General features: G+C 45.5%; 8 protein-coding genes and 2 non-coding genes across 12 annotated transcripts; 4 read left to right on the forward strand and 6 right to left on the reverse strand.

Annotated features, from left to right (window-relative positions):
* Positions 1 to 21: 21 nt before the first annotated feature.
* Positions 22 to 1,082, forward strand: Ntmt (N-terminal methyltransferase). Its single transcript, XM_017075061.4, has one exon. It carries the CDS (start codon positions 95 to 97, stop codon positions 923 to 925), a length of 831 nt encoding a protein of 276 aa, XP_016930550.2. The 5' UTR covers positions 22 to 94; the 3' UTR covers positions 926 to 1,082.
* A 367-nt stretch (positions 1,083 to 1,449) lies between these two features.
* On the reverse strand, positions 1,450 to 2,447 carry DCTN3-p24 (Dynactin 3, p24 subunit). The gene has a single exon (XM_017072445.4). It carries the CDS (start codon positions 2,374 to 2,376, stop codon positions 1,798 to 1,800), a length of 579 nt encoding a protein of 192 aa, XP_016927934.2. The 5' UTR covers positions 2,377 to 2,447; the 3' UTR covers positions 1,450 to 1,797.
* A 221-nt stretch (positions 2,448 to 2,668) lies between these two features.
* On the reverse strand, positions 2,669 to 4,219 carry LOC108008460 (zinc finger protein 277). Its single transcript, XM_017072314.4, has 2 exons — positions 3,931 to 4,219; positions 2,669 to 3,872 (listed from the first exon to the last, which is right to left on the reverse strand). Exons 1-2 carry the CDS (start codon positions 4,175 to 4,177, stop codon positions 2,761 to 2,763), a joined length of 1,359 nt encoding a protein of 452 aa, XP_016927803.2. The 5' UTR covers positions 4,178 to 4,219; the 3' UTR covers positions 2,669 to 2,760.
* Positions 4,220 to 5,155: 936 nt separating this feature from the next.
* Positions 5,156 to 6,246, reverse strand: LOC108008252 (serine protease easter-like). Its single transcript, XM_017072042.4, has 4 exons — positions 5,983 to 6,246; positions 5,881 to 5,923; positions 5,647 to 5,822; positions 5,156 to 5,595 (listed from the first exon to the last, which is right to left on the reverse strand). The coding sequence occupies exons 1-4, from the start codon at positions 6,194 to 6,196 to the stop codon at positions 5,198 to 5,200; spliced, it is 831 nt and encodes a 276-aa protein (XP_016927531.3). The 5' UTR covers positions 6,197 to 6,246; the 3' UTR covers positions 5,156 to 5,197.
* A 606-nt stretch (positions 6,247 to 6,852) lies between these two features.
* l(2)k09913 (lethal (2) k09913) lies at positions 6,853 to 12,055 on the forward strand. Of its 3 annotated transcripts, XM_017074718.4 has the most exons (5): positions 6,853 to 7,002; positions 7,330 to 7,517; positions 7,618 to 7,799; positions 10,798 to 11,079; positions 11,141 to 12,055. In XM_017074718.4, the coding sequence occupies exons 2-5, from the start codon at positions 7,403 to 7,405 to the stop codon at positions 11,729 to 11,731; spliced, it is 1,170 nt and encodes a 389-aa protein (XP_016930207.2). In that variant the 5' UTR covers positions 6,853 to 7,002; positions 7,330 to 7,402; the 3' UTR covers positions 11,732 to 12,055. The 3 variants fall into 3 exon arrangements, with proteins under 3 accessions (XP_016930207.2, XP_036669176.2, XP_016930208.2); XM_036813281.3 differs by lacking the exons at positions 7,330 to 7,517; positions 7,618 to 7,799 and having other exon boundaries at positions 6,894 to 7,002; XM_017074719.4 differs by lacking the exons at positions 6,853 to 7,002; positions 7,330 to 7,517; positions 7,618 to 7,799 and adding an exon at positions 9,691 to 9,783.
* A 126-nt stretch (positions 12,056 to 12,181) lies between these two features.
* Positions 12,182 to 12,263, reverse strand: TRNAS-UGA (transfer RNA serine (anticodon UGA)). The gene has a single exon. It is a non-coding gene; the product is annotated as a tRNA-Ser (tRNA).
* Positions 12,264 to 12,771: 508 nt separating this feature from the next.
* On the forward strand, positions 12,772 to 12,853 carry TRNAS-UGA (transfer RNA serine (anticodon UGA)). The gene has a single exon. It is a non-coding gene; the product is annotated as a tRNA-Ser (tRNA).
* Positions 12,854 to 13,109: 256 nt separating this feature from the next.
* Fib (rRNA 2'-O-methyltransferase fibrillarin) lies at positions 13,110 to 15,208 on the reverse strand. Its single transcript, XM_036813519.3, has 3 exons — positions 15,070 to 15,208; positions 14,490 to 14,950; positions 13,110 to 13,852 (listed from the first exon to the last, which is right to left on the reverse strand). The coding sequence occupies exons 1-3, from the start codon at positions 15,080 to 15,082 to the stop codon at positions 13,271 to 13,273; spliced, it is 1,056 nt and encodes a 351-aa protein (XP_036669414.2). The 5' UTR covers positions 15,083 to 15,208; the 3' UTR covers positions 13,110 to 13,270.
* A 397-nt stretch (positions 15,209 to 15,605) lies between these two features.
* On the forward strand, positions 15,606 to 17,613 carry LOC108018050 (tektin-B1). Its single transcript, XM_017085442.4, has 3 exons — positions 15,606 to 16,007; positions 16,373 to 16,804; positions 16,853 to 17,613. Exons 1-3 carry the CDS (start codon positions 15,796 to 15,798, stop codon positions 17,505 to 17,507), a joined length of 1,299 nt encoding a protein of 432 aa, XP_016940931.3. The 5' UTR covers positions 15,606 to 15,795; the 3' UTR covers positions 17,508 to 17,613.
* Positions 17,494 to 19,900, reverse strand: Art7 (arginine methyltransferase 7). The gene is made up of 3 exons (XM_017085441.4): positions 18,139 to 19,900; positions 17,922 to 18,073; positions 17,494 to 17,864 (listed from the first exon to the last, which is right to left on the reverse strand). The coding sequence occupies exons 1-3, from the start codon at positions 19,846 to 19,848 to the stop codon at positions 17,609 to 17,611; spliced, it is 2,118 nt and encodes a 705-aa protein (XP_016940930.4). The 5' UTR covers positions 19,849 to 19,900; the 3' UTR covers positions 17,494 to 17,608.
* Positions 19,901 to 20,333: the final 433 nt, after the last annotated feature.

Here is a 20,333-nt window from a genome sequence, read left to right on the forward strand (position 1 = left end):
CTTCCCCAAATGGACTCGCTTTGTTTTACAGCCCTGGTATTTGACTATAAACAAAACCCAGCATGCGGATGCGGCCTTCAGAATCTGGACAAAAATGACAACTACTCTAGAAGCCCAGCTTTCGGACAAGCTGCAGATGATGGACGAGATCAAGGACATTGACCAGGAGCCGCTAAAGGAGGAGGAACCCAGCAATGCACCCATTAGTTCTGATGGCACGCAGGCGTCGCCTTCTCCCACTGCAAGTGCCACCAAGATCGCTGGTCCGGAGCCCGAGTTCTACGACAAGGCGCAGAAGTACTGGTCCGAGGTTCCGGCTACCGTCAACGGGATGCTCGGCGGTCTCGGCTACATCAGCGCCATCGATATACAGGGCTCCAATGTGTTCCTGCGCGAAATTCGCGTGCCAGGCAACAGGTTGGCCTTGGACTGTGGCGCCGGAATCGGTCGGGTGACCCGAAATCTCCTGATCCCGCGCTTTAACTGCGTGGACCTCGTCGAGCAGGATCCCGCCTTTGCGGAGAAGGCGCGGGAGTACTGCACCACGGGTGACCTGGGTCCCGGAAAGGTGGGCCAAATCTACAACGTGGGACTGCAGAGGTTCGCGCCATCGCAGCAGTACGACCTCATCTGGAGCCAGTGGGTGCTTGGCCACCTCACGGATCGCGATCTTGTCGCCTTCTTCAGGCGCATCAAGCTAGGATTGGCACCCGGAGCGTACTTTTGCCTGAAGGAGAACGTAAGCAGCTCCAAGAAGACGGTGGAGGACAAGGAGGACTCGTCGGTCACCAGACCACTGGAAAGCTACGAACGCTTTCTGAAGGAAGCCGGATTCCGCATCGTGCGCAAGGTCAAGCAACAAAACTTCCCCAAGGGACTGTTTCCGGTGTATATGATCGCCTGCAAGCCGGTCTCCAAGGAATAGGTTTAGGTTTTAGTTAGTTTTAGCATTGACGTACGAACCATTGTACTAAAGTTATCCTCAAAGCAAATTCAATGTCACATTACTAGCTAGTCAATTAAAATTTAACGTTATGAACAACAAATAAACAAGCTTTAAAGAGCTTTTAAACGTTCCTTAATGGATGCATTTCTCTATACTTTTGTATTGTCGCGAACCGTCCAGAACGATCTGTGTTTAAAGAATGTGGGGACAATCTCTGAAGGCAGTTCCTGGGCAACGTTGACCAAAAGGACTCCTCCAAAAAGAAAGTCCACGATGTCTTCTCCAAGGTCGACATGGCCTTCGTCTCGGGCAATCTGCTGGTGGCCGATGAGAGGGGCTATTCTATTATTTGTATAATCTTTATTGTGCTGGTTCTTAAAAATCAATATTTATCAAACTATAAAAGAATGAATTCAGGACATTTTTGAAATGATTTTTGAACTTTAAATGATTATAATGGGAGCACAATCCTCTTAGTAGGAGACAATTTGATTAGATCGCAGTTGCATTTGATTAGTTGTGTAATTTATTGTGCTATTATTAAATAATTTTTAAAAAGGAAACTTACAATTGAAAGAGCATCATTAGCCACTCTTCAATAAAGAAGCGCGCTTAGAAAATCTAATATTCCGAGTTCCATATCCAGTTCCAATCAAATGGGATTTGCTTAAGTTTCAGTCTTCAATAGATCTAGCAGTTTGCTAGGTCTTGTTAAGTTTATAAGAATTAGATCTGCTAGTTTGTTGAAGAACTGAAACCTGCCAACTAGGTAAAGCCAGACTTGACAATAATTTGGATGTGGAAACCGGGCCGTATAAAATACTTTCAGCAGTCTTTTGAGCGGTTTCCGCTCAATCCTTGGGCGGCACATCCTTGTTGAGCTCGGCCCGCTTCCGCTGCTCCATGCGCTCCTCCACCTGGTCCAGCCGGTCGCTCATCGCGTCCAGGGAACTGAGGAGACCCGCCTGGATCTCGCCGTAGCGCTTCATGGCCAAAACGAGGCTCTCTTCGATGAGCTCGCTTTGCTGGGCGTACTCGCCGTTGTTTTGGGTGATGCCCTTGAGCTGCTCCAGACACTCGGCGGGAATGCTGCGGAAGTACTCCGCCCCCAGGGCGGGTTCCAGCTGCCTGATCCTCTCCAGCTGCTCGGCCTGAGTGTGCAGCTCGGGGGCCACGGCATGTAGGTAGACCTCCTTGGAGCGCACCTGCTGCTGCTCCTCGAGGAAGTTGGGGTCCAGGTACTTCTCCAGCTCGCCGGATCTCTTCACGCACTGCTGCAGTGGAACACTGCCCGTCGTGGCTTCGCCCAAAAGGGCGTGTGCCGAGCACAGGGCATCGACCACGCCCTCACCCGCCTCCGAGTCCTGCACGGGACCCAGTACCCGCGTCAGGGCATCGATACGCTTCTCCAGAATGTCCAGGGCCTCCATTTTTCACCGGATTTCTTTATTTTGTTTGGTTGCAGGAATGATGTCAGCCTTCTTTAAAATGTACTTTTTAATACCACAATTAATTGAAATATACCATAAATAAAATGTAGGAGGGTGTATTCGCTAGGTGGAAAAGGTGCCCTTGCTAAGCATTTGTTGTGTACACACTGGTGCACATTAACCCTCAAGTGGTACTTTCAACTATTTTCAAATATTCACCTACATAAATAACGATTTTATACTCAAACTTGGAACTTTTGAAGTTCAAATTTCAAAAATAAAAACCACTCTCTTATTTTTATAACTATTTACTTAGTTTCTTCTAAACTAAATCAGTTAATCACTCTACAGTTTAAAAATCCCTTGTTCCGGATCTGCATACCTTTACAGCTTAAAATTCTCTAGGGACAGCCGTTCTGCATCCTTGTTGATCTGAGCCAGACTGTCCTCAGAGATGATGCGCACCACATCGCCCTCCGGATCATCGCCTGCGGAGTCATCCAGCACACACAGCAGGCCATCGTTTTCCATGTAGGGAAAGAAGAACTCCGGCTTGTCCCAGCTGGTCCTGTCTCCGATGCCGCAGTGCAGCTCTTGGGCCATGTGCTCCACCAGCAGCTCCTGCTCATCGAATTGAAGGTCACAGGTCGCGCAACGCAGCACGCACATCTGTCTGCGCAGGTAGTTGACCACCTTGACGCGCTGGTAGAAATTCAGCGGGCTGGTGGCCTTGTCGAAGTCCAAACGATGGGCATCGAGCATGTGATCCTTGAGAGCGGCAAAGTTGTCCCCAAGATGGGGGCAGTACAGGCACCTAATCGCACTGGGCTCACCATCTGCCGCCCAATCCGACCAATCGGAATCGTGTTCATCATCCGAATCCGGACGAGCAAAGTGCTTGTCAAAGTCCACGCTGCCGGTTTCGGGATCAGCGACTGTGGACACCGATGCGGTCTCCTGTCTTCGTTTTGAGTGGTGCTGCTGCTTCCTGGGGGTTGGAGCAGCTGGTCCGCGATTGTAGTTAATGAGGAAGTACTTGTCGTACTCCCTTCTATTAGGATTAATCCGCTTGTGACCCTTCTTGCGCATGTGCTCCTTGAGCGTGGGCCGATCCCTGAAGATCTTCTCGCAGTACAGGCACATCAACCGGTTAAGGTTCTCCTCCAGGTGATCGAGCAGCTCGTCCACGTAGACCAGCTTCTCAGGCTTACCCACCAGCAGGAAGTGCTTGTCGAACAGGTGGTCCAGGTAGTCAGCCCTCAGTCCCTTGATCACGGTCCTGCAGAAGAGGCACTCCTTGGAGAAATTTCTGTCTGTTAGCTCAAATTGATGGCGCTCGAGGGCTTCACTCAGCCGCTTTTCCTTCAGCCTGCGTCGCAGCTCGTAGTCCTGGGGCAGGATATCGCACAGGAGGTAGTACTTCTCGTTCCTGGCATATTTGCCATCGGGCAGTTGGTCAAGAAACATGGTTGTGCAATATTGCTCGAATTCATGGGCTAAATTGTGGGAATTATTAACGAAAGTGTAGGATTAAGAGATAGGAAATCCTCCTACCCTGAAACTCCTTTTCCCAGTACTGCAGATAGTCCTCCAGCAGGGCTATATCCTCCACATCTGCTATGACCAGGCGGTGCTCCAGATACAAGTGCGCCAGGCAGTCGTCCTTGTCGGCGGGAAATATGTACACCTTGTCGCACTTCAGGCACTTTATGGCCGTATTGGCCGAGGGCTTGAGTGGAGGACTGGACTTGATACCCTCTGGGGGGCCATCCTCCCCAGGAACAGCCACCTCGTGCTCCATTTCGGCGGTGTTTACGTTTTGCTCCAAGAACCGTATGACCGTTCGTGCTAAGCCAAAAAATACTGGTTGGCTAGAATATATAGTAAAATTTGAACTACAGTGAACAAAACTGGGACCAAAAATCTATAAAAAATTAACTTTTTAAATTTAATATTTTTGTTCTTAAGTTTTCATGGAAACCGATCTGGAAATGCAGGACCTTTTCGCCATAAGCTAGGTCTGCGCCTAAAAATTTAGTTACCTGAGTAAGAAAATATTAAAAACTGTGTGCGCTAGAGTGGGCGTGGCAACCTGCTGTAACAAATGCTTGCCAAGTCCCAACACTCTAGCTCCAGACAGACGGACATCGCTAAATTGACTCGGCTAGTGATTCTGATCAAGAATATATACACTTTATGTGGTCGGAAACGCTTCCATCTACCTGTTACAAAGGTTTAAACTTTATTATTTTGATCACGATACTCTTGAAAAAAAGATCTTTATACTATATACTCACTTATATAAATGTAAAATTTACACAAAACCATGCATCATTTCTTATTTTTATTAGTGCAGCCACTTAGCAAATAAGTTCAAGGCATTATTCTATATTTTTTTAATTGTTTTATGTCACTTATTTTTAATGCTCTTAACTCTTATCTTTCGATCTAACCTCAAGGCTATCATTTTTTTTAGTTCAGTTTATGTAGCCACTTAGCAAATAAGTTCAGGGTTATATTCGATAGTTTAAATTAATTTTAAGTCTCTTATTTTGAACTATCTTAATTCTTATCTGTCGAGCTAACCTCAAGGCTATCATACATTTCTTTGAAATAATTCACAAAACAAAACACCTCCTTACGAGGTAAGGGGACTCGACGATCGCACCTTCAACATTCAAAACTACTGACCTTAAATTTTGGACGAAGAACGGTTGTTCGCTCAACTGAAAAAAATATTCTTTTTAAAATGTTTTCTAAAAATATAAATATGGTCAGATAAAAATGGATAAATTCTTTATTTAACAATCGTTTTATCAAACTACCGATTTCGCAAATATTCAAGAGCTCTCAGGATAAAACCAGTAAAGTGCGTTACATTTGTGTAAACTCCCAAACCGCTACAAGAGCGAAGTCCATAGCTGACAACACCGTACTGGAAGGTCCGATTAAGACCGTTATAAGTTCGTACTGCGCTTAACGGTCCGCCAGAATCCCCCCGACATGAGTCGCTGGTATTACTGCCAGCACATATCTGGGCTATATCAAATTCCGATCTAAAAATCTCCGCACATATGTTTCGATCTATGTTTTCTAAGGTAGCAACTTGTAGAACCTTGCTATAATCGCTACTTTCAGTTCTACCCCAGCCGGTGACACTAAAAAAGGGAACGTATCCCATTTCTTCATCGATGAGAATGCAGATCGGTCTCACAAAATCTAAGGATTGAATAATTAGCTTGGAGCTTCGTGATGCCTTTTTTTAATTACCTGAGTAGGGAATGATTTCACTCATTCGAAGGATGCCTATATCATTCTTGTAATCCCTAAATTGTTTATGAGTAACTTTACTATCGACATTAACTTCAAAGCTCCTTGGTATGCAAACACCCGAACTGCAGTCTTCCATGAAGTATTGATCATCGTATTCGCCCAAGCGTACTTTCCTAAAAAAAACGTAAGTGACGTAAACATAAATGAGGAATTTAAAATTCCTGCACTTACATGGGCCCAGAAGTTATACAATGCGCTGCTGTCAGAACAAAGCCTGCAATATAATGATATACGTAACTAAAACTAAATTAAAATTATAATTCAAATGCATACGAGAAGTGATAAGCGAACCGCCACAGTTTTCAACACGTGACCCGATCACCAAAACCATCCATGGATTCGAAAGTATGTCTGTATCTCGACCTCTCATAATTTTCCCGATGTTCCCTGAAACGGCACAATTAGGGTCGAGCAAGTAAGCCAAACCTTCTTTAGTTCCAATAAAAAGGCAGGCTAAAAGCCCAATCACCGAAATGACGATCTTCATGATATTTCAACGACTGAATGGAGGCACTCAAAACGGATCGCCTTATATTGGGTCTTTGACCAGCAGCTACTGAGTCAAACATAATCATGTTTTTATGATTTTCGCGTGTAGCAATATTACGCTTTGTTTCGCGATAGCTAAGGAAAGCAAAGCACAATTTGACTCTAATTTTAGAACCCAACGATGAAAATATATTTCTAAGAATAACAATATAAAATAACAATACAAAATTATTATCACTTTTTTAAGAAATAAATTTTTTTTATATACAGAAGACTTAAGTAGATTAGATTAAGAAAATGCTGTTACCGTTTGCAAAAACAAAGGGTTTTGTTTGAAGTTTAATTCAACGAAATTTTAAGTTTTTAATCAATTAGTACAATTAACGTTTTTATAGTCATATTTAATGAAATAAGAAAACCATTTTTGCTAGACTTCGCCAATGTTATTTGTAGTCAGGGTATCAAAGTGCAAACATATACACCACAAATTTTAAAATGATCGTAGGTCGTGGCTTTTTAAAGTTCAACTTATTTTAAAATTAAGAAAGAGAAATCTGTATCGTATAAAATCGTATTCCTTTAAGCAGAAGTCAATAATCAAAAGATTTTCTTTCCGTGCAGTAAAATACTAAATCAAATAAATAAATACCAAATATACCAGAGCGCCACTCAAGCTAAGGAGAGTTATTTACCGACTTCCAGCGAACGGTAGCCACTCACTGCTGAGCGGTTTGCTTTGGTCGGGGGCGGAATTGAAATTGTTAAACAAAAATCGAAACTCAAACACGGGAGCACGACGTTAGCGTAAGTGCAGCGGCAATCGATTTGGTGTTCGTTACGTTTCATCGCCAATTTAGGAGTCCTCAATACCCACACAGATACACCCCGCGCACACACACCCGCACACACACGCACAGCCCAGGGAGAAAATTTAGAGCCAGAACCTCAATTTATCAATTTAACAATACAAATTGAGACTCGTCTGCAGTGGGTACAAAGTTCAGTCCGTGTGCACTGTCTTGCGGCTGTGTGCGTGCATGTGCATGGCTGTGTGCGGGTGTGTGTGCAGTACGCAAATGAGAAGAAAAGAAAGAAAACAAAAAAAAAATACCATTGCAAATCATTTTTCAGTCTGTGTGCAAAGCGCTTTGTGAAAGTATTCCCCGTGAAAGTATTTCGCATTCTGCAATTTTCCGCAACTACAATGGCTGCGCACTTTTTTCGCACTGCATTTTACGCAACGGCGGCGAGAAAATCGATGAGTTTGCCCTTCGCCGGCCGGACAGCCGCAACTTTAGCCGTGGGCCTCTCCTTTGGTGGTAAAATATCCCAATCCCAACTATCTGTTACAGTGCACTGTCCCCTAATTACCCCATCTCCTGTTTTATTTATAACCGCCCATCATCCGCCATTGAATAGCGCAAAATAGCCGGGCAGCCGTGCCGTACGAGAATGCCTACGCGGACAGCTTCTTCGGTGGCTGCCAGAGCCAGGGACTGCTCAAGGTTCCGCCCCCGCAGGTCCGTAGGATCCAGCCCCCGCTGATCCGGAACTTCTCGAGCCTGCAGACAGGCCAGCAGCAGCAGCCGCAGGCTCCAAGTGTAAGCATGATCCCAAATAATGCATTCTTCTCTTGTGGAGGGGTTCCCAGGATCAACAGAAATTTGATTTTTCTAAATTATCTAATCCTTCAAAAGGAATCTTCCCAAAATAATCAATACTTTTGGCTTACAAAGGGTTCTCATGATCAACAGAAGTCCATTAGAACCATTAGTTATCTAATACCTAATCCTTAAAATCTGCCCATTCCCTTTTTTTGTACATAAAGTAATTAATCCTTTTAGTTCAGGGGGGTTCCCAGGATTAGCAGAGGTTCTAGAGACATTTCTTTAACTTTCTTATCCTATTCTTCATTATCGTAACACTTAATTTCACACTTTTTGAGACCTCTGGCAGTCTAGTCTGCCATTAACCCAAATTTGCATTATCGTAAATGTTACTATCTCCACAAAGCGAGTTCAGAGAATACTTTATGGAGCAGGGTTCACGAGTTTAATAACTTATCCATAACATTTTTAAAGATGACTTACAGTACGATAACATGGTCTTTATAAGTCTATATAATATAGGAGCATATTAATAGATTTCAAAAAAAGAAGAAAAAAGAAAGAATATAGCAATATAATCATTTCTGTAGATAATTAATCAAATGATGACGATATTAATCCATTATATAGTCAGCAATTACATCTGCAATATATGAACTGAAAAGTCAGTAATGTTAGCCGATTAAGTACCAAAGTAAAGTTTGACTAAAGACCGATTTATAAATCAGAAATTTATAACAGTGTATTGTAGTTCTCGATGACGAACTACTGATTTTGGTCCATTGAACATCTGTTGATCTGTGTTGAACCTTTAATTACCTTTATTTCGCATCTTCATTTTGTGCATCTTGTAGTTTGTGACTTTAGAAATTTGCATGCTTGAGTAAATTGTATTCCCTGCACTTTGTACCCGGCAAATGATTTCGGTTCTCTATCTCCCTAACCTCGCCCCTCTTCAATGGTGATTTGTATAGATAACCTGTGCTTGCTATATATGTATTTATAAATATTTTTACATTATTTTAATTGCTGTTTTCCAGTGCCCTGCAATTAGTACGTACTCATTAACCGCTTGAACTGACCAGAAAATTATTCAGCGTATGCGATATTACCGATATCGAATTTCAATGAAGTGAAACCCATGTCCTTGGGCGTATTTTTGGAACCACCCTCGCTTTCAGCAAGCTCAATTGAGCAGCGACTTAGCTTTTTCCATGATTCAAATCATAATGGCGCCCAATGCCAAGCTTTCGCCCAGCCGCCAAACATTCGTGTTCTGTGTTTATTTTCAGACACAAAGTTGATCATATCTAGAACTTTTCGTATTTAAGGGTGTTATGGGCTTTAGGATATGTATACATATGAACAAAGTAGTATCACTTAAATATGAGTTAACAGAGAAATCTGGAGATCTATAAATAGAAAGAATCTTGAAACTATATGGATTTGTAAAGTACAGAAAGCATCTAGAATTTATTGTGTAAGGGTATTATTGGATCTAAGATATTTATAAAAACGAATTAATATCATTTAAAGACGAGTTAACAGATAGAAAATAGTGTTTAGGTATCAAAATCTAAGGATCTATAGTTAGGAATAGGTTTTATCGTTGATTAGATGGTATCTGCTAGTCGGGACTCTATATCTACTTCCCCAAAGGGTACTGGGGCTTCCAGTGGCGCAATGTAATTTAAACCAATGCCGCAAAGAGTAGAAAAAACATATTCCTCCATATACACACACGCGGCTGAAATAGCAATTTTCCATGGGGAATGTAAGCTCGACTCAATTCCGCTCAACTGTCCATGATCGTTCCAGTGGATCGCTGGGTGTATATGCTATATGTTGTGGATCAGTCAGTTAGTCAAAGTCGTTGCACCTGCTTAGTTTTATCTTCGAAATGGACTTCCTAATTGAGATCACATTGCTGGTCATATTGGCAATTATACTGCTGAAAATCTACCACCGGGCGAAACGTGTGAGTGGCCTTGAACTTACTGCTCAAGTTCAAAGTGTCAGGCTAAAGTGAAAGTCTTTTCCAGCCTCTCTCATTCATTGTGTCACTCGGTGCCTCAATTATATGATTTTTCTTTTTTCGCTATGACCACTTTATGTGGGAAGTATTAAGTCACAGGTTGATTCCGTTTGTCCCTGCACTAATCTAAATTGCAACGGCTTATCGTTTGATTTTGCGGGGCTATCTTCGATTCCATAATGCTATCAGTCGGTTTAGCCTTGCTGAAAGGTAGGAAAAGAACCTAAAACCTTTGCACCACCTTCATTTAGTCTTTTGCCGCCGTGCTAATTTGTCGCTTGCTCGAGCAATTTCTGGTAATTAGCTACTACAAAGTAAATTACTGAAGCAAAAGGGTATAGTATAATACAGTTGCATTTAGGTCGTATCTTTGCAACTGGGTCTGTCTTACATTTGATCGTGAAATACAGTTTGTGACCATTCGTAAGGCGATTGCAGTAATTTAATATCTGTAAAAAAAAAACCAAACGCACTTACACCTGGAATAATCTTATCAGGAACAGCTGTTTATTATCACGTGTTCGCCGACTTTTTCAAGGTCAGCAGCTGCTGCCGTGGATAAATCAGTGCCGTATCAAATATTCCGCATAATTTGCATGGATTATGGTTCCCCCCTTTAACCTGCAGATCAGACTACCTGATCTGACCATATTAACCACTCAAACTTTCATATCTAATCAGACTGTCGTTCAGTTGCTGACTAGACCTATCCAAACTTTGCCTTCCAGTGCGATTAGTTTAATGAAATAGTAGAGGTCTAGACTGTTAGTAGTTAATATTCAAGAAGCCCATACCCAGCAAAGTGAATTTATATGTATGCATGTTTGCACAGTTGATAAGTGTGCACATTGCACTTGAATTTATTTGCTGTTCCCAAAGTTTCATTTCCTCTAACCCTGCTAATCATATCATATCTGTGCCCACATATGACTAATAAAGAATCTTTATCGTACTTAGAGCGCCATGGCCCCGTCGAAGAATCGCCGGTACATATCCTCGCAGGATATTACCAAGAACATGACGCTGTACACCAGCAACAATACGCAGATCGAGGTGGATCCCAAAACGCTGGCCTTCAAGAAGCCAACCGGCAACCCGCTGGTCCTCATGATGGCCTGGCTGATGGCCAAGCAGAAGCATCTGAAGAAGTACGCCCAGATTTACACGGAGATGGGCTTCGATGTGGTGGTGGTGCACATTACGCCCTGGCAGTTGCTTTGGCCGGTCAAGGGAACCCAGGTACAAAGCAAACAGTGTTATTATCATTCAGTTACTAATCCATGCTGATAACCCCAAACAGGTGGTGGCCGCTGAGACGCTGCGTTTTCTGGAGAACAACCAGTCGTATGAGCCGATCGTGATGCATGGCTTCTCCGTGGGTGCCTACCAACTGGGCGAGATCATGCTGCAGATGTCGCGCGACATGGACCGCTATGGCAGCATCCTGGACCGCTTCGTGTGCCAGATCTGGGACAGCGCCGCCGACATCACCGAGATCCCGGTGGGCGTGCCCAAATCGATTTTCCCCCGGAACGAGCGTATGCAGAGCGCCCTGCGCAACTACACGCTGTACCACATGAAGACATTCCACAACCAGGCCACCATCCACTACATGCGCTCCAGCCAGATGTTCCACTCCACACTGCTCAAGGCCCCGGCGCTGTTCTTCGTCTCCGACAACGATCCCATCGGACCGCCGTCCTCCAACCAGGCGGTGCGCGAGAACTGGGAACGGGCGGACATCAAGGTCACGTTCAAGTGCTGGGAGCGATCCCAGCATGCTGCCCACTTCATGAAGCACCGCGACGAGTATCTGCAGACGCTCTTCCAGCATCTGGAGACTTGCGGCGTTCTGGAGGCCATCGGCGTGCCCAAGCGCGCCAAGTTGTAGGCGCCTCTTTCGCGGAGCCGCTGACGAATTCGGTGATATACATTTATTCAAAAATCAACGCGATTATGATTTTATCCTAGCTGCTAAGACCTAAAGTTTAACGACCTAAAAAAATTAAAACCAATGTCCTCTTTGAATGATTATGATCCGAGTGTCTTTCGCGAGGCAGAATCTTCAAACGCCCGCAGGGGAATTCTTAGGCTAAGCTTAATGTCGTATTGTATCAACTGAGAGAAAAATGCACTATGCCTCTATATTGTTATATTTTGAGATCGCTGCAAAACGGCTAAATAAAGTAATTTAAATGATACAGAAAAGTTAAAAGTAGGTGTTTAAACTTGTCCTGCAACTTATAAGGTCCCCCTTAAACAACTTCGGTAATGTGATCTGTGTTATTACACCGGCTAAAAATAGTATTGAAAGTCAATAAAAAAAATTTCCATCACATATCGCTGCGGACAGGACTTGAACCTGTGCGGGTAGAACCCAATGGATTTCAAGTCCATCTCCTTAACCACTCGGACACCGCAGCCTTATCAAAACTTGCTCTATTTCTTATGTCATCATTTGAGCCGCATAATTATATTCATTTTTAGTAATTTTAATTTATATTATTAAAATTGAATATTTATTTTCTATATTAAGCAGGAAAATGGGAAACGTTTAGAACAATAAACAAATAAAAAATTAATTTTTGTAATATGAGTTTTTAGACCACACAGCCAAGACACCCACCCTGAAGAGTTCTCGGCATTTGTCTAAATCAAAAGCAAGCCATCCCTGGTTAAAAATGAGTCAAATGATATATTATTATTACAATATAATGCTTCCATGGCATATTCCTTTGAAAAAAAGTAAAAATAATACAAAGAAAGTAGTCATGCCAAAGTAGTACTTCAACATTTTTAGACCACCCCATCCAGGACACGACCCCAGAAGAGTTCTCGGTTTGTGTCCTAACAAATAATACTGCAGCCCTGGAAAATGTGCTAAACACTCCCCCTTATAACAAACTGGAACTTCGCCACAAGGCCGGCACAGCTGCGGTGTCCGAGTGGTTAAGGAGATGGACTTGAAATCCATTGGGTTCTACCCGCACAGGTTCGAATCCTGTCCGCAGCGGACTTTTTTATTTTTCTTTTTTTATATTGATTTTATTTTATTTTAAAGATATTTCTTTGTTTTACACTTCTGCTTGGAGGACAATATTTATAAATATAAGAAAAAAAACCCGACTTAACTTGAGAATTATAATCAAAGCTTTTGGCAACTAACTAGCCTTCTATGCTGTAATCAAAACCGTTTGTATACAACAATGATTTTCTCTCATCTGCTTTAGAGGACCACACTTTACATACGACCTCCGCCAAGTCTTACATTTGCTTTTGGTTTCTGTGTATATTTTGTACGTCTGCTACAAAAATAGTTTGCATTTTGATTTATCTTTACAACTATGGTTTTATATTTAAAAGAAACTTAATACAACACGTCTGTATTAGTACAATAGCCTTAAAACTAAACCAGGCAGAAGAGGTCGTCCTACTGCTTGGGCGGTGGTCGGTAGACGCCGACGACGACGGCGTGGTCTCGCTCGTATGGCTCCAGCGTGAGCTGCTCCTGCGGCTTCAGCTTGTCCGCCTGCATCTTCTTCACCTCGGCAGCGAATACCGCCTCCGGCTGCGCCGTCGAGTCGATGCAGGAGGCCTTGATCGAGATGACGAAGTGGCCGCCGTTCTTCAGGAAGTGCTGGGCATTCAGCGCCACAATACGGCCCTGATCCGGCTGGGCGACGTCGGCGAAAATCGTGTCCACCATGCCCACCAGCATGCGGTACTTGTGCGGATGGCGAGCGTCCTCGATGATGGGTATGATGTTGGTGCGCTTCTTGGCCACGTTGATCAGATCGCGACCGGATCGGTGTGAGAACTCCACGGCGTAGACGAGACCCTCGGGTCCCACCACATCAGACACGTGCGAGACTGTCGTTCCGGAGGCGGCGCCCAGGTAGAGCACCTTGGAGCCCGGCGGCATGTGAATCTGCTCAACGCCACCCAGGACAGCGGCAGCCAGCTTGGAGCGGAAGGGGTTCCACACACGGTACTCGATCTTCTCGCCATTGGTCTGCAAGGGAATGGGAATGGTGATTAAGAATGTTGATTGGTTTATTTTTAACAAGTTAAACAAGAAACTGGGAAATGAAAGAGGGAACAGTGGGTGCAGAATACTGTGTAACCGTGGGAATCCTTAAGTGTGGGAACAAAATCAATATTGAAAACGTGTAGTTTGCTCTCGTAGACGGATAATCTTGTTAAATGCACATTATTGCAATGTAAATAAATTAAAATTATTAATTTTTTATGGTACATCCAATTTGTTTGAAAAACTGTTGGTAAACAATCAATAATTTGAAACCCTATAGATTTCCCTGTGAAAACTGTTGATAAACACATGGTATTTCAAGATAGGAGGCTTGAAAACAACCAAAAATCTCTTTTCAAAATGGTGGATGGGATTGTTTGGGTACGGAATGTTTTGGGATGGGATAGTTAGACGCCTCAGTTGTGCATTGATCTAAGCAGACCTTGGAGCACCCGCAACTGCTTCACGTGCACCTGGAGTGCACACAGCCACAGGTGGCCGCCATGGCTGCTCATGGCCACATGATGCCATGTTCTGTACCCCTGCGCACAACCTCATCATTAGCCGAGGGTTGGGATTTAGACTTGGATCAAAGATAAAGACAGAAGAAAATACAAACCTCAACGGAGATGCGCTTCTCGCCGTAGACCTCGGATCCGGGGACAAAGTTCCTGGTGACCAGGGCGTCCTCCTTGCCGCGGGCAATGAAGACTCCCTCGTGACGATGCGCTTCGATGGTGACGGTTTTGCCGCCCTTGAAACCTCCGGCGCCACCACCACGTCCTCCGCCTCCGCGACCGCCGCCTCCACGGCCACCGCCGCCACCGCGTCCGCCGAAGGCACCACGTCCGCCGCCACCACCACGACCACCTCCTCCTCCACGGCCACCGCCTCCAAAGCCACCACGACCACCGCGATCTCCACCGCCTCCGCGTCCACGGCCACCTCCTCCGAAGCCGCCACCGCCACCTCGGCCTCCTCCTCCAAATCCGCCGCCACCACCGCGATCTCCGCCGCCGCCACGCCCACGGAAGCCACCGCCTCCTCCGCCGCCGCCGCCACCACCGCGTGGACTGAATCCTGCAACGAAAAACGATCACATTTGAATATTCACCCTCTAAGAGGTTAAGTTTATGGGTCCAAATGGCTGCTGCGCCGACTGCTTTCGAATGGTTCTACTAAAGGGGGATCTTGCGCACCTGGTTTGCCCATTTTATGCTGCTGTACTTGCACTTTTTAATACAACTTTCGACGAAATGTGAATTGGGTCCGTTAACACGCGGCAACCAAAACGCTTGAAAAGAAAAACACGTGTGTGCGCCAGTGTGTCCACACCAGCGACCGTGCGAGAAAATACCGAAATACTAGCGGGAAAATACCAGAAAATAGTGTGGCCACTGGGTGGTGAAACTGGATACTGGTTAAGCGACGTTCCAAACCATTATATTAGGGGGACTCGGTTTCAAAAATCTATCTATACCTTTTATAATATATGTAGCCTAACGGATATTTTAATATTTGCTTTTTATTTCCTTTTTTCCTAAGAAATAGGTAATTTAATAAATTTAAAAATATTACCGGAAGTTAAAATCTTTTCCCGCTTAAGATTTTAATATATGCATGTGAGTTAAAAAATGAATCCTTAACTTATTACCATAGGAACACAATACTATTACTATGGATTGGCACCACATCCCAAAAATGGTATACTTATCATCCTAAACAAATAAATCACAGCCCGTTGTCCTTGACAATGACCCAAACGCCTTGGAGATCTAGTGTTCGTTGACCAAACAACCACTTGAAATCGATGTTTCAGGAAAATTTACCAGTCCACTTTTGGAGTTCCAGTTGGGAGCACATATTTTCTGAAATTATTAACGAATAAATCCAATTGTTTTTTGTTAAAACTTATCCTATACAAGATGGCATTCCACTCGGTGGTAACGATGGAAAAGCCGCTTCAGCACATCTCGCTGACGGACTGGTACGCTCGGGTGAACCAGATGCGCAATGTGGCGGATGCCCGGAGATCAGACGCCTTCGCCATGCGCCATTCATCCCGATCCCTGAGGAACGAGACGAGGATCGAGGGCGACTGGGCCAACTACGAGACTAATGAAGCTCTGACCGATCGGTGAGTTTATATTAAGAAGGTTTTTATTTACTTAAAGAAAGACAAATACCTATATAAGAAAATTTAAATTATATTGTTCATCAAATTTCTCTATTCAAGAATTCGACTTCTCACTTTTTAGAGAAGAAACGTCCTTAAAATCAACATGAAATAAGTTTAAAATAGTCTCGTAAGCCGAGATCACTTTAACATTATTAATAATTAAAGATAGAGTTGAGAGAACCGCACCGCAGAGTACTGCACCCTACCAACTTTTTTAAGGGTATTTATCAGGATTTTTAGCTTAAACTTAATTAGAAGAATGGTAGAAAAACTTCATTTTAAAGCGTATAACAATTTGTCGTATTATTACGAACCTTCAATAGGATCTCAGAGTTGAATCGCTGGAGGGATATAATCTCCAAGTCCTTTGAGAGGATCGAGCGCGAGATCTTCATGCTGCAGGAGGAGAAAAATGCCACGGAACGTGAGCTGGAGGCGCTGGCGGGACCGATTTCCGTGATAGCAGAGTGCCTTACCATGCGGGATGGCCGCCTGGGATCGGAGATCACCTACGACGAGGCCGATACGGAGATCAAGAACGAACTGGTGGTACTAGAGAACAACCAGAGGCTCCTGGCCGATCGCTGTCAGAAGGCGTGGGAGAAGCTGAATCGGCTGGAGGAGGTGCGCTTCAAGATCGGCCTGGAGATCGAGTTCAAGGTGGAGGCAGTGCAGCTGGACAACTCTCAGTTGGCCCTCGACCGCAACTCGGCCAATATCTCATACAAGCCGGATCCCACCAGGAACCCAAAGAAGTGAGTTATAAAGTGGTAAATTAATATACAAGCTAACCTCCCATGTAGTTCCTGTTCGTACGAGTCCTGGCTGGAGAACGTGAAGAACATAAAGCTGCTGGCGGAGAACGAGCTGGCTGATACGTACGCCATCCGGGAGGCGTTGTTCGTGTGCCGTGAGAAGGCACGCAACATGCTGCAGTCCCAGCAGGAGCGGGCGGAGCACACCATTCGCAAGCGAATCTTCGAGACCCAAAGGGCCAGGAACGAACTGGAGTGGCAGCAGATGAAGATGAAGGACGAGATGGAGAAGGCGATGTGCGAGATTCGTACGTCGGAGAACGCCCTGCGCGACAAGACCGATGCCCTGAAGCTGGCCGAAACACGCCTGGAGAACCGTGCCCAGAGATCGGGAATGGAGCTGTGCATGGACCAGGCCCACGACATGCTCTGTTTGGAGGTAGAGAAGCTGCGCGAGATCAGACGCCGGCTGCAGGCCAAGATCGACGAGAGCAAGACTAACTTTAATCTGCTGGAGGAGCACGGCAAACGCATTGACGTGGATCTGGAGAACAAGCAGCACTCACTGATGACGGACATCCGGGCACTGGATCTGCGTATGCGCCTCCGAGGAGGAGAGTTCGGCACCAAGACTACTCCTGCCACGCAGACCGACAGGAACATTACGCTCACGCGCATGGAGAACGAGATTCCCAAGGATTAGATTGTATATTCGTTTGAAATATCACTCATTCAATGCATTTACCCTGACGTTCATTGCTCGTTTGTAATTTGTCCAAATTTTTGTGAATAAACGATCGTAATCTAAAGCTTTTTTGGGCTAAAGCTAAAGTTCAGTTCACCCAGCAGTGGTTTGAAGTCCGTGCTCCATTCAAGGTGGCTGGCGGCTTCTTTGGTTTTCCTGGGAAAGTGCACGCCCTGTCGGACGAACATGTCCCACTTTACAAAGTCACCGGTAACGATGGGTTCACTGGGACCAGTGCTTACAATAGATCTGGGACTGCTGTCGTCTAGCAACTGCCAATCCACCCAAAGAGCCACTCCATTGCAGGTTCCAGGACTGTAAGATCGAATGAGATTAAAACTTTTGGAAGTAGTACTACTGAATTGTACCTACTGCTTCAGTTCTATGCTTCCCTTGAGGATGTGCTCTTTACTAAAGTTGCTGAACTCCACATTGAGCACTTCCTGCGGTTCGGAAAGGGCACGGCAGGGGTATTCCCAGAGAGGTTGGGCCTCCACCAAGGACACTGCCTGTTCAGCAGATCGCTGTGGGCAAGAAAAATCATTATATCATCTGATAAATCCATTAAAGTCCAATTATCAAAGCTCACCTCTACCATTTCATCAAACAAACGCAGATCGAATCCCTCGCAACTACCAACGGGTGCCCTAATCTTGTGCAGATCCAGGAATTCTACGGGCAAAGCATAGATCCTCGCCGAACTGGGCGAAATCTTCACACCCTCTGGCAGTCTGTCCTTAATTTTCATCAGCAAGGTGCCGAAGTAAAAGTTGTCCCACGGCAGGATGGCATTCATGAAGTAGGGCTCTGCGAAGATGTGGGTTAGCGAAGCCAGCTGCGACTCCTCGAGCTCCTCCACCTTGTCCACAAACTGGACGTTCTTTAACTGGTTGTGCTGAACAATCGACTCGAGTAATCTGCGCGAGAAGCGATGAGGTTCATGCAGTTGCACAGAGGCAGCTCCCAGGGCAGAACTCGCTAAGCCCAAGAGGCAGCCATTTCCGAGGACCAAAATATTGGATTTTCCTGCCTCAATGCTTTCCTCCAGGTAGCGTAGGTAGCGTTTGTTTCGCGGGGACTGGTTAAGCTGACCGATCCTGCTGCGCGAGTAAGTCATGTGCAGGTCACAGGAGCAGGTATGGCGCCGTACACTCTTCGTGGGCGCCTCCTCGTGAGCATCAAACCACAAGGAGTACTCGTCGTGGTGACAGCTCAGGTGAAAGGATTTACCTGCCTCGAGCAGCTGGAAGGGCTTGGGTATGTAGTAGATGGCCTGCATCCAGTGATCCCGCCAGGGCACCACATTGGGCAGCGGGTGGTCCTTTGCCTTCTCGGCCGCCAGTTCTTTTAGTTGAGGATGCGCCCAGTAAGGAGCACAGCTGAGGAGGATCTCACCGCCGTCGTCTAGTTGGATGTCCCACCAGTAGAAGACCAGTTCAGCAGCTCCTGGTTGCTTGGATTGCAGCTTTAGAAGCTGCTCCCGCCGCTTTTCTCTCTCCTGCTTGCGCTGAAAATCAAACTGGAAGATCTCCACAGGATCGGTGATCGGACGGAAGGCTGAGCTGGGCAACTGGGACAACTGGACGTCGTGGAGGGCAGCCTCTCCTTGGCAGCCTTTAAGCTGCTCCGGAGGTTGCAGCAGAGGTTCGCCGTCCAGGTTGGCCAGTGTTTTCAGGCTGTTCCACTGCGCAGCAAGCGGGGATTGGGCCACCTGGGCGTAGCACCTGGCGCGAGCGGGAATGCAGAGGGCATCTTCAGTGAGAAGTTCCGCGTGGGCATGGTTGTAGATCCCAATGGCTCCCTCGCCGATGAGTTCCGTGTCCAGCAGCTCGGCCACCAGCAGATTGGCCTTCCGTGGCATGTCATCGCCCACCTGGATCTCCGTGGAGCGCTTTCGGATGAGGCGCACCTTGTCGCCGGCTCCATTGGCGGCGAGGATCTTCTCCGCGCAGTTGGCCATGGGCAGAAAGGCCTCGCAGGCGGTCACCGAATCCGCTCCAGCTGCCAGGGCCATCATGGAGAGGATTCCTGTGCCGGTGCCGATGTCCAGGACATGGACCTCTCTGCCCGCCGCCCGCATTTCCCCGATGGTCTTCTTTAAGGCGGCAAAGTACTTCTGATTTCGCTCCCAATCGTGCAGCATGTCGCCGAATCCCGCGTTGGCCACCTCCAGGTGGTAGTCGTACTCATCGCCGCGCTCCTGCCAGGAGTTCTCCCCCGTCATCGGGTTAAGCACTTGCGAGAAGCAGGACATCGTGCGGGGACTCAAAAAGCGTGCTTTTAGCAAATTCCTCAACATAAAAAACCGGCTAAGTAAATTCTTTCTAAAGTGCAGGCTGCTTTGGCTTAAAAAGAGCCAGAAATAAAGCTGAAATAGCTATACTTTAACTTGGCTACAAAAACGATTTAAGATAGCTAAGATTTATCGATTAGCCGCGTGTAAATATCGAATTTAAGATGCAACTTAACAATAGTAAAATATATCCATAACCGATGCCAAGCCCGAACCCTATACTCAATTGCATTTTTTAAGCATCGAGGTCCTGATCAAGTTTCTGCCCTTATAAGTGTTAAGAACTTCGGGCTAAGAAATATTTAAAATTAAATAGTAAGGTAAATAGATTCAAACATTTAGCTTTCATGGCGTCTGTGTAGCTCAGCAATTAGCTCTCGTTTAAGCTTAGCTTAAGTTTTCAGTAGACGCAACTAATTAGAGTCAACGATATCGAGCTTTGGTCGGCCACCGGACTTACATTTATTTATTGGGCAATATTTAAAATGATA

This window comes from Drosophila suzukii, chromosome 2R, assembly GCF_043229965.1.
Source record: "Drosophila suzukii chromosome 2R, CBGP_Dsuzu_IsoJpt1.0, whole genome shotgun sequence".
Taxonomy (NCBI): Eukaryota; Metazoa; Arthropoda; class Insecta; order Diptera; family Drosophilidae; genus Drosophila; species Drosophila suzukii.